Source organism: Chiloscyllium plagiosum, chromosome 20 (assembly GCF_004010195.1).
Source record: "Chiloscyllium plagiosum isolate BGI_BamShark_2017 chromosome 20, ASM401019v2, whole genome shotgun sequence".
NCBI lineage: Eukaryota > Metazoa > Chordata > Chondrichthyes > Orectolobiformes > Hemiscylliidae > Chiloscyllium > Chiloscyllium plagiosum.
Window position 1 is genome coordinate 54625843 of NC_057729.1, and position 13215 is coordinate 54639057.

Below are 13215 nucleotides of genomic sequence, written 5' to 3' on the forward strand. Positions count from 1 at the left end.
GGGACTCCGTGCTCTATGGCCTGTTCCCCGGGACGCACACCGAGACGGACATCAACTGTGCCTGGAGGATCATCAACTCGGTGAAGGACTCTCTCTGGGCGGTCCAAAACCTGTTGATCTTCCAGCTGAAGGAGTTGACCCCGACTGAGTGTTGCAGACTGGCACATTCCATGGTCCAGGACTACGTGTTGAGGGATGCGCTGAAGCTTGGGGCAGCTGCCGCCAAAGCGCGGTGGAGAAAGACCACCATGCAATGTCTGCCTGCCTAAAGAAGAACAGGGGTCCCACGCAGTCATTTGGGCTCTGCTGACGCCTCAGCTAAAAATGTAATCGTACAGACCTGTAAATAGGAATGATTACTCTGTTTCGGTATGCAAACAAATGGAATGTTTACATATGTATGGCATGTCCAGTTGTATAGATCGTCAAAGTATTTTATGAATAAAATATATTTTTGAAATTAAAAAAATCATCAATAAATGTCAATCCTTGTTGGAAATGCACATATGCAGACGTTGGGTAAACATAGGGCCAGGCTTCAAGGTGATCCACTGCACAGCTAAGTAGAACTGCGGGAGTGCTCCATTACCTAAGATGCTGCTTTTGAAAGGAGTCATTAAACAACCATTGTCTCCAGTAGACATGAAAGATCTCACAGCACTATTTCAAAGAAGAGCAGAAACTTCCTTCTCAGTTTCGTGGCCAATATTTACGACTCCACTGACACCTACACCAGACTGCCTGGCCATTGATACATCACTATTTGCTATATGCAAATTGGCTATGTTTCCGACATTGCAAAGGTTCCTCAGCTTCAACAGCATGTAATTGGCTTCGATAAGCACTTTGTGATATCCTGGCAAGGTGAAAGGTACTACATAAAGGCAGTGCTACCTTTCCATGTCCCAGACCTCCAAAAAGCTGAAGTCCCTTCACTCCATCATGTTTATGAACTGGGATCTGACAGAAAAGTAGATTTGTATTTTAACTTCCACAGCTCGGTATCTATCAAACTTTGACTGAAAATGCCAAAGCAATGTTGGGATTGTATCCTGTGAACTGTTTGTATGTCACACACAGGAACAAATGATTCATAGATCACAAGTTACTAGCAAAATGCCAAGAACCTGATCCCACACACTTACAGGCTCTCTGTTTAGATCAGATCTAAACAGTGTTTAATTCTTCCTTAAATGATGCACGGGAACCCAGATTACAATCAACCTTACTTTTTACCTCCGGTGGGAGCCCACAGATTACCAGGTCTATTGCATTCAATTTACAAAAGCTGTGGTAGGATTGATCTCAAAATGTATTGGTTGCTAGTCAACCAGTCTAGCCACTGGGTTGCTGATTGTGACAGATTATAACTTCAAAGCAATTGAAGAGAAAGTAGTTAAAAATCGCTCAACACCAGATTATAGTCCAACAGGTTTAATTGGAAGCACCAAACTTTCAGAGCGCTGCTCCTTCATCAGGTGGTTCAAGAAAGTGGTGCCTGAACAATTTGTTTATGTGTATCAAAAACATGTAGGGTCCCTAACCCACGCCTCCCCACTATAGGAAGGATTTTGTGAAATGTGAAAGGATTCAGAAAGGATTTACAAGGATGTTGCCAGGTTTGGAGGGTTTGAGCAATTGGGAGAGGCTGACTAGGCTGGGGCTGCTTCCCTGGAGCATTTGAGGCTGAGGGGTGACCTTATAGAAGTTTATAAAATCATGAGGGGCATTGGATAGTGTGAATAAACAAGGTCTCTCCCCTATTGTGGGGAGTACAAGTTTAGAGAGGAAAGATTTAAAAGGACTAATGGACAACTTTTACACGCAGAGGGTGGTGCGTGTATGGAATGAGCTGCCAGAGGATGTGGTGGAGCCTGGTACAATTACAACACCTAAGAGGCATCTGGATGAGTATATGAATAGGAAAGGTTTAAAGGGATGTGGACTGATGGGACTAGATTTATTTAGGATATCTGGTCAGCATGAACAAGTTGGACGACCGAAGGGTCTATTTACGCACTGTACATCTTGTGGGCAGGAACCTCAAACCAATAGTCCTATAGCTCATCCACTTACTTTACACATGCCTGGACACTGCAGGTGATTTATCATGACTAACCCACTGAACCTGCTCATCCTTGGACTGTGTCAGACACGGGGAGAATGTGCAAACTCTACACAGACAGTCACCTGAGGCTGGAATTGAACCCAGGTCCCTGGTACTGTAAGGTAGCAGTGCTAACCACTAAGCTACCATGCTGCCCTTTACATCTTGAAAAGTACTTGATTTGGCTATAAACCATCTCATGCTGTCCTGTAAGAATCATTCCTTCTGCTCAGCAGCAACTATCAATGTCAATAAGAGATATCATGGAGTAATGTTCTGTGAACCAACAACTGTTAAAGTAGCACCCGTAGGAACTAATTAAATGCACAGAGGACATTGCTCAACACTTGAGTCATGATCGTTCATGAAAAGAAAATTAATTTGCCTAACAAGTTGAATTCACAGCAGTTGCTATTTTGACCTGGAGCATGGGAGCTGGCTCCCCTTCTCATCTGTAATTTGTCAAAGAAGCAACTATTTCAAAATGAAAAAGAGAAGTTTTATTGGGTGGCACGGTAACTCAGTGGTTAGCACAGTTGTATCACACCCTCGGGGCGTTTAGTTCAATCCCAGCCTTGGGTAACTGTCTCTGTGGAGTTTACGCTTTCTCCTTGTTTCTGCTGGGTGTTCCAGCTTCCTCCCAGAGCTGGTTAGGTTAGGTAGATTGGCCATGGAAATGTAGGGGGGAAATAGGTTTTTGTAGGATGCTTCTCAGAGGGTCAGTGCAGATTCAATGGGCTCAATCTTTCTGCACTGTAGGGTTTCTGTCTTTGCAAATAAAATGGCGTGTTGTCAATGAGCTCACCAGACTTATGTGGCTACAGTTATAATCCTGGGCCATCAACCCAGAGGTGGGGAGGTCATATCCTGTTGGGAAACTGAATTCTGTAAATTCTGGGCTGGCAGCAAAGGAACTAAATATGAAACCTGCAGGATTTTCTTAAAGACTCAATTAACCAACGGATACTTTGCAGAGGGGATACATGGTTTGTGTAATCCTTAATGCCCTCTCAGTGTAAGAAACATTCCCACCTTGGGGCAACTGGTGATGGTGGTAAATAAACACCAACACCACCAATGTCTAGGAAATCATTAAATGGTCAAAATAATGTGAAATCTTTGTTCTGTAACAATAGATGCTTTCTTTTACTGAACTTAGCTTTTATTCTGAAAAAGAAACCTTAAAAACCCATGAGATGCAAATCAAACGTCCCTCCACCACAGGAATGATGTTGGCGTTGTTTATTTTAGATATTGTTAATCTGATGGTAGCAGGGCCGTGCTTTCCTATCTCGGCATGTTGTAGTTTATAATAGATCATCCTAAAATGGGCGATTAGCTAAAATTCCCATGGCTATTAAAGGGGAGCTTAGTTTCGACACAGTCTTTGCAGGAGCTGGATTAGTGAATCATTTGGATCAATGTTGTGGAATTAAATGAAAAAAAATACAACATCATTTGCCCAGCATCTGAATAGGGGCCCAATCTCTCTGACCCAAAGTAGGTTATCCTATGAGGACAGGTTAAATTGGAAAGGTTTGTTTCTGCTGGATTTTAGAAGAAGGAAGTGTGTCTTGATTGAAATGTGTAGAATGCTGAATGGCCTTAACAAGGTGGGCGTGGAAAGGATGCTTCCTATGGTGCAGAACCATTGGGCACTGTTTAAAAATTAGGGGTCATCCTTTCAGGATAGAGATGTGAAGATGTGTTATTTTCCTCGGGAGGGGAGTACGCCATTGGAACTCCCCACCTCAGAAAGTGACGTAGACAGGGCATTGAATATTTTGAAGTCCGAGAGAGATTCTTGTTAATCAAGGGTTATCAGGGATAGATGAAACTGTGGACTTCAAAGCACAAATAGATCAGCCAAGAATGGCAGAGAATGCTGAAGGGGTTGCATGGTTTACGTCTGCTCCAGTTTTGTATCTTTCTTCATTCATTCATGGTCTGTGGGAATCACTGGCTGGGTCAGTATTCATTGCTCTGAGAGCAGTTAAGAGTGAGCCACTTTGCTGTAGGTCTGGAGTCACATCTAGACCAGACTGGGTAAGGATGGCAATTTTCTTCCTGAAAAGGCATGAGTGAACCAGATGAGGTTTTCCCCCAACGATTATTTAGTGGTCATTATAATACTCTTCATACCAGATTTTTTAAAACTCAAATTCCACTATCTGCTATGGCAGGATTTGACTCCAGATTAACTCCAGAATATTAGCTGGGTCTTTGGATTAATCCACTACTGATAGTACCAATAAGCCATTGCCTCCCCTGTGAATCCTCTCCTTCCATTTTCATTTAGCCACCAATTTATACTGTTCTTCAATGTTGACACAGTCTGCTTTAAAAAACAATTTCAGCTCCACCACCTGACACACAACGCTGAGGGGGAAAAATGTACTGGGTGCCCTCAATCTCCTAAGTTTAATCATATTTATCTCACCCTGTGTGTGATTGCCTATTTTAGTAAGCAGTTCATGGGCATAAATTGCTCAAGTCCCCAACTTGGATATAGGGACTGAGGCCTTTCTTTAATCTCTGTATGAGAGCAGGTGTCTAACAAGGTGAATAACTGTGCCAGCAGAAATCCAGGGAACTGCTGGAACAGGTGCCAAACAGGTGCTGAAGTGCTGACTGGTGGATATTGCAGCCAGTCAGCGATCAGCTCTGGTGAGAAGCTAGATGTCCCTTTGCAGGGGATCGTAGGGTGGGGCAAAGGTAGGCCACTGTTTCAGTTGCCACTCTCCACTCCCCATCTATGCCCACAGTTGCCTCCAGATTGAGAGAATTGGAGTACCACTCCTGCAGACAGGGTGACTTGCTTTCCCTTTTGGGAAGGAAGGTAACTGGATAAGTGGCAGATTTAGGCTTTAAAATGATTATTAATTGGTAGCATTAAGGTGTTGGATCGAGAAGTTCACCCACGTACCTTCCTGTCAAAAACTTATTTGCTGAGGTGATGAGAAGTGAGTAGGTATCTCTCTGGTGCCAATCCACCCCATGATCTGGCTTTCCCTCTACTTGCCCTGTCATTTCTAGAGGGGGGAATGTTCTGTCCCAACAGGAGCCCAAAGAACTCTGTCATTGAAACCACAAAGAAGTGGTGTCTGAAGGTATGGAGCTCACTTCCTTATGGTGGGGATGTTGGATGGAGACACAACCCTTTATTAGGGCCAAATGAGTGCAAATGTCTTCATGTTCCTGCCTACTGCTACCCACACTCTCCTTTTAAAGGACTTTCCTTGGAAGTTAAAGCCAACAAAGTGGTATCCTGATTATGATGCTTTTTCACAGGAAGCTCATGTGGGACATGCATTAGATGTCTGCAGCTAGCTAATCTTGCCCTAGCTATGCCCATAGATTTCGGGCATGAATGACCGGTTTAGCCTATCTCATCTTTCAACCCCAACTGAAAGAGATATTCCGTCTAAACATGACATGTATTTGATAATCCAAGTGGAGCTAATACCAGCAGAAACATGCTTAAAAATGAAAAGATTTATGATGTTGGTAGTATTGTGACACTGGTAAGATGGTGATAACATTAATATCATTGGAAGAAAGTTCTCAAGGGAGTCTGGGTACCTCTCATATGGAAAAATGGAGTCTTCCTTACCTTTGCATACATGTTGCAAGCAGGTAGCTCTGTGTAGTGTTGGCAGAGGATTCAGACTAGATAGACCACATTTGACTATAAAGGTGGTGTGGTACAGTGGCTCAGTGGTTAGCACTGCTGCCTCACAGCAGCAGGGACCCAGGTTTGCTTCCAGCCTTGGGTGACTGTCTGTGTGGAGTTTGCACATTCTCCATGTGTCTGCATGGGTTTCTTCCAGGTGCTCCAGTTTTCTCCCACAATCCAAAGATGTGCAGGTTAGGGTGAATTGGCCATGCTAAATTGCCAACAGTGCTCTGGTGTATAGGTTAGGTGCATTAGTCAGTGGTACATGTCGAATAATAGGGTAAGGGGATGGGTCTGGGTGAGATACTGTTCAGAGGGTTGGTGTGGACTTGTTGGGCCAAATGGCCTGTTTCCACACTGTAGGGATTCTATGATTGTTTAATCAAAAACACCTAATCATCTACCAGGCTTTCATGTGCTGAAAGATAATTGACCATATGTTTCTTTCTTTCTAGCTTTACCTGGCTGTCGGGACAGGTGCACCTCAATTTTGTCACAGTATTGACAGGACAGATAGTGCAAGCATTTGATAATGAGTTTCGATGCCTTTACGCAGAGTCGAAACCCCTTGAACGTTTCTCCTCCTCAGCAGATGAAGATCTTTCTTATTATACATCCAGACTCCAGATTCTTCCAGAGCACCACATGATGAATGAGAGGCTGGTGGAACCTGTCCATTCCAATCCATCCAGCAGCCAATCCGGGAGTAGTCCTCGCAGTGTCATACAGTTGACTGCTTCAGCTACTAAAGCATTCTGGGAACGCCAGCAAATCAGCCCTTGTGCTTCCAATAACTCTTCCGACATTGATTGTAAAATCAAAGACAGTGGCAAATCAATCAATAATCCAGCCCATGACCCATTGGCTAGGCAAAGTGGGTTAGGCTTTTATGATGCAAATCCTAACAATGTGCACAGTATGCATTATCCAGTCAACTCTCACTTTCAAAGTCAAGGGGTAGATGTCCAGCAAAGAAGAACTCCTGTGGTCCCAACTCGAACAACTAAAATGCCAAAGGATGACTTCTCCGAAGCAAGAAAGCCAACCCCTCCATCGTCCCCACGACTGCGGCTGGATTGCTCCCCAAGGCTCAATCAGAGAGAGACTGTTCGTCGAGCTGAAGAGTCTAATGACTCCAGCAAAGATTTATGCAAACCCTCCGGGGGATTTACACGGTCTGGAAATCGACTGACCCTTGGGCACAGTAAATTAGAAATGATGATGGAATATAATGATAAAATGAAGGCCAAAAATGTTTACAGCAGGTTTCAGTTAATGAAACACGGCCCTTAGGCTGGTGATGGTGGATCTGACAGCGATTTCTTCAGACACTTTCCTGCATAAACATTCCTTGATTGTCCAAAGTTGCTGTGTTGAGTGAAGAGCCAGTTTCCACCACATTTCTTTTCCAATCTTGGGAGGTATGTGCTACGTGGTCAGATAGTGCCAACTCCATGGAATGAAGGCTTCACAGGGTTACCCTGATTTATATGCACGTGGATAGTGACAATGACAGGTGACATTGTTAATCCTTTAAATCAGTGTCATCACCAAAATAGAGGTCTTGCCTCATGAGAGAGGGGGTACCACTGATTCCAATCACTTTCCAAATGTGGGAGAGCACTTCTATTTCACTGACTACCCAATGACAGCCTCCCAGAAAACCAGCGATGCCTTTCTTTGGTTTGTATTTATTAGCAGAGGGATATTTGGGCACACACATTGCTCACTGCTATGCAATATTTCTTTCTCTTTGGGCTTCTTATTGTCTCAACGTGTAGTATTCTCGCCTCCGACTCAGAAAGTTGTAGGTGGAAGATGCACTGCACACACCTAGACACATTATTTAGTCTGACACTCCTGGTGCATAGTTGAGGGAGTCTGTGTGCAAGTGAGTTGTCATGTTCCCTACCTGACAGTAGTGACTCCACTTCAAAACTGTAAAACACTTTGAGATATTCAAAGGATATGAAAATGCTGTATAAATGTAAGTTTTCTTTAAACCATGTACACAGTGTCAAATCTCTCATCTCAAAAGTATGAGAGCGTTTATTTTCAGAAATGTTAGCCTTTGAAATATGTGTACAATTTCAATACACGTTGTGACAAGAGATGCTCTTTAATAAGGATCACAAATATGATATTTCTGCCTGTAATCAGTAGGTTTTGTATATATTTCTTATTCTTGGATTGTATATTCCAATTAAAATAAAATACTCAGTAGCGAGCTCTCATGAGTTCAAAACCAAAGGTTATTGGTTCTCAGTTACCCTGAATTCATGCAATGTTGGTCTCACACTCAGTCTCATGTATAGATGAGTGCACACAAAGATTGGATACAGTAGAGATTGAGCACCTTCACAGCATTGAATTCAGTCTGTAATGTATGATCTCCAGTCTCTAATGTGATGGGCCTCTTTAAAGGGAATTAAGGGTCAGCCACAATGGTGTGAGACTGGAGTTCACATATAGGACTGAGAAATGACGATGGACTTCCTTCTGTAAAGCACATCAGGGAACCTGTCAGGTTTTTATGAGAAATTTGAAATTGAACTACACAAAATGAAACAGATTTGAACAATATATTGCTCTTCCTTCCCTCCTGTTCCTACTGAAGTCTGCAGGCTCTGACTTATCAAACATGTGCAGGTGTCAGACAGAATCGTTGAAACACAATTCTCTTTCAATTTAATTTCTATATTTTTCATCATCTGGAAATTCTAGCTTTGGAAGCCTATCTTCCTAGGAATAGGAGAAAGTGAGGACTGCAGATGCTGGAGAGTCAGAGTCGAAAAGTGTGGTGCCACACTTTTCAACTCTATCCTCCTAGGATTGTCTCAAAACTTAAATCATCATCTCTTTGAAGACCATGATTTTGCCAGACAATTCTTAATTGGGCTGGATTTATTTCAACACACCGACATTCCCCCTTTAAGTTATTTTGTGCTTGTTTGTACCTTTGTCCTTGTCTGGCTAGACCTGATTTATTACGAACAGTGTTTCCCAAACACTCCCACTAAAACATACTCCAGTTACTGCCCCACTTCTTCCTTTGTTCCCTAGAATGAGATCCAGTACTGCTGTCTTTCTCTATGGAATGATCAAAAATTTCTTTGGTGCACATTTCAGGAATGCCTAACTTTGCCTTTGAACCTGTTACTGTCCCGTTCTATATTAAAATAAAGTCAATAGTGTATCATCTTGCTATTTGTGTTAACTTCAGACCAGAGAAACTTGTTTCTCTACTTGTTTCATGACTCAGAGCGTGTAGAAACACACACACAGAAACCTACGCGTGTATGAAACTGTTCCTCGAACTTCTATTTATACACAAGGAGCTGATCAAATATCCGCATTGAGTAAGCATTGTGATCGGGACAAAGGAAGTATCTTCGATCAAAAGCTCTTATCCCAGCAGCCGTTTCTAGTCAGACACTGATAATTGCTAGCTTTTTAGAGAATCTTACAACCAATATCTCCCACACCCATCCGCTAAAAGTGTGTAAATAATGGTAAAAGTTGACTCCTATAAGAAAGGAAGGAGTTGATCGACTAATTGACAGTGTTCACAAGTAATTTCACTTTATGTCATATGAGATAAAACCTGCTCATAAACTGGGTCATGGACATATCCAGAGACTTCCCTATATTATGAACAATGTTCCCTCTAAGCTCTCATCTGCTCCAAGGGAATTGAGAGATAAATAGCAGATAGGCCGCTCCACCCTCCCCACCGCCCTATCATAATTACCTTCCATCTGCACATCTGCATCCATCTATTGCCATCCCACCCACCTTTCCCACCCACCCACCCACTCCCAATCCCCCACTTATCTCTCAGCCCCCTTCCCCCTCCACATTCCTGATGAAGGGCTTATGCCCAAAACGTTGATTCTCCTGCACCTCAGACGTTATCTGACCTGCTGTGCTTTTCCAGCGCCACGCTTTCGACACTTAACATCTGTATGCAATTATTTATCATGGATTCTCCAAAATAATGTTAGAGCTAGATGGTTTAAATTATGCCTGAAGATTACCAAGATGTGGCTATATTTCCTTGAATATATAAGGCAAGTTAATTGGCATGTTTAAGAAAATTAAAGGATTTGATATGGCAGCTAAATAGAACCAATTTTTTGTTTAAATAAAGTCCAACAGACTGCTGGCCAATAAATTGCTGACAGAATTGTCAGAGAATGCAGATGTTTCTTGCCTCAGGGATTGCTAGGCTCATGTATAAAGATAAAAAGGCAACAGGTTTATTAGCAAAAGGCTCAATTGGAATCAAAGGTTTGGGAGATCTTACAGCAGTAAACAGTTGAGGTGAAAGTGAGGTCTGCAGAAGTTGGAGATCAGAGCTGAAAATGTGTTGCTGGAAAAGCGCAGCAGGTCAGGCAGCATCCAAGGAGCAGGAGAATCGACATTTCGGGCATAAGCCCTTCTTCAGGAAACATCGATCCATCAGGATTCCTGAAGAAGGGCTTATGCCCGAAACGTCGATTCTCCTGTTCCCTGGATGCTGCCTGACCTGCTGCGCTTTTCCAGCAACACATTTTCAGCAGTAAACAGTTGGAGAGATAGCTGGAACATTATCTGAAGCTGCACTCAAGGAAGAACACTGTCATGGACGAAATTCTGGAAAGCATAGAACACCTGCCTGTCTTTGGGGAGTTGGATGTAGAACCCACAGTGGAGGAGTTTAGCAAAATTGTTGACTCAATTGCCATGGGTAAGTTCCAGGTATTGCTGTTTTTGTGACTATCTAAACTCATCAAGCATATGGCTCTGCTATAGCCTTTGAATGAACTTCTGTCTCTGATGGAGACAGAGGGAAACGAGTAACGATAATACAAAGATTGTTCCTGCACAACAGGAAGAGCATGGGAAAGTTACTTGCCACGGTACATACCACTATCATGTACAACTGCACAAACCTCCTTGCACTGGAGGTCAGTATATCATTTGGCTTCCTACTTGCTTGCAGGACCTAAAATTAACTCTCATTGATTCATGAACACAGAAACCTGGGTTCCTTAGGATACCCACCCTCTCACCATTTAAGAAATGTTCTACCTTTCATGTTTTTTCTACCAAATCGAATAGCTTCATAACTATTCTCGTTATATTCCACCTGACAGGTTCTATGCCATTCACTGAGCCTGTCTAAGTATCCCTGAAGCCTTTTTATAATATCCACAAACTTAGCTTCCCATCCAGTTTGGTACCATCAGCAAGTTTGGAAATATTACAATTGGTCACATTGATATAGACTGTGGGCCAAACACCGATTCTTGTGATAATCTGCTAGTAGTAGCTGCTATCCTGAAAATGATCCTATAGTTATCAATTCTCAACCCCGACAAGTATTATTACCCAATTCCACATGTTTTAATTTTATTTACTCAGCCTTTTTCAACAAGATCCCTCATGGTGGGCTTATCCAGAAGATTAAGATGTGTGGCATCCATGGTGACTTGGCTGCGTAGATTCAGAATTGACTTGCCCAGAGTAGGCAGAAAGTAATTTGGAAGGGTGTTTTTCAGGCTGGAGGCTGGTGACGAGTGGTGTTCTGCAGGGACCCGTACTGGGACCTTTGCTGTTTGTGATATATTTAAATGACTTGGATGAAAATGTAGATGGATGGGTTAGTAAGTTTGGAGATGATACAAGATCTGTGGAAGTATGGATAGTGTCGAATGGTGTCAAAGGATACAGCCGGATATAGGTCAGTTGCAGATATGGGCAGAGAAATGGCAATGGAGTTTAATTTGGGTAAATGTGAGGTGCTGCACTTTGGGAGATCAAATGTGAAGGAAACGCACACAGTTAATGGCAGGACCCTGAACAGTATTGATGTACAGAGGGATCTTGGGGTTCAACTCCATAGCTCCCTGATAGTGGCCCCGCAAGCAGATAGGGTGGTAAAGAAGGTGCATGGCATTCTTGCCTTTATTGATCGGGGAACTGAGGACAAGAGTTAGGATGTCATGGTGCAGCATTATAAGGCTTTGGTTAGGTCACACAGAGTATTGTGTTCAGTTCTGGTCACTACATTACAGGAAGGATGTGGAAGCTTTGGAAAGGGTGCAGAAGAGGTTTCCCAGGATGCTGCCTGGATTCAAGGGAATGAGCTACAAGGAGAGACTAGAAAAACATGGATTGTTTTCTCTGGAGTGGGTTGAGGCTGAGGGGAGACTTGATCGAAGTCTATCAATTTATGAGATGCATAGATAGGCTTGGCAGTCAGGATCTTTATCCCAGAGTTGAAATGTTTAAAACTAGGGGCATGTGTTTAAGGTGAGGGGGGAAAGTTTAAAGGAGATGTGAGGGGCAAGATTTTAACACAGAGAGGGGTAGGAGTCTAGAACACACTGCCAGGGGTGGTGGTGGAGGCAGATATGATAGGGGCATTTAAGGGACTTTTAGATAAGCACATGGACATACGGGGAATGGAGGGATATGGACCAAGGGCAGGCTGAAGGGATTAGTTTCATTTTGTGTCAGGTTTAGCACAACCTCATGGGCCGAAGGGTTGGTTCCTGCGCTGTAAATGTTCTAAATCCATGAATCTAAAATCCACTTTTGGTCCTTAATCAATGCTACAAGTAATATCTTCAAGAAACTCCAGCAAGTTTGTTAAATTTCCATTCTTCAGATTTACGACCCTATTCTCAGAAAAAAACTATAATTTATACAAACTTAATGCAAAAATCAATCATATTATGATCACTATTTCTCAAAAGCTTCTTTATTGCAAGGTTATTTCCAATTCTATTATTTGGAAAACTATTTCTCATTATACAGCACCAAATCCAAAATAGCCCAAACTCTAGTTAACTCTTCCATGTACAGCTCTAGAAAACCATCTGACACATGTGCTTTTGGTAGCTATGTGTATTAAGAGATATAATACTTAGATGGATATTAATATATAAGAGATCCTCACTGCCTTCTCTTAAACATATTACCTACCTGTGTTTGTCTGTGTGTCTTTCCTTTCTATCAGGGTTAATACATAATAAAGTTCCTTTTTCTTTCTCTTAAGACAGTCTTGATAATTGGCTCCTTCATGTTCTAGAAAACTACTGTGACAAATGTATGTATAACAAACAATTTAAGAATTTTTTAAAATCCAAACAAGACTGGTGATAAAATAGGGGTCCAATTGCCCATTTTTACCTGATTATAACAGGGTAAGTTGAGTTTAATGGACCAGCCATGATACAATTGAATAGCAGTAAAGCTATCAAAAATTTGAAAGGTCTACATTTGTTATTGTGTTTATCCATTTAGAATAATGAGCTGTTTTATTTATCATTACCAAAACTGCTCTGGTGCGCTACAATCTATAGACCTGTCACCATCTCTTGAGATGGAGAGAAGTAAAAAGAAAGTCATTGAGAAAAACAGAAACACAAACAACTTTAGAATA

General features: G+C 42.2%; 1 protein-coding gene across 1 annotated transcript in view; it reads left to right on the forward strand.

Annotated features, from left to right (window-relative positions):
• The window catches only part of fam83c (family with sequence similarity 83 member C), a 23537-nt gene extending 14553 nt beyond the window's left edge, over positions 1–8984 (forward strand). The window contains exon 4 of the mRNA XM_043710868.1: positions 6239–8984. Coding sequence (XP_043566803.1) covers positions 6239–7076 — 838 coding nt within the window. The 3' untranslated portion in view covers positions 7077–8984. The remainder of the gene's footprint in view (positions 1–6238) is intronic.
• The last annotated feature ends 4231 nt before the right edge of the window (positions 8985–13215 follow it).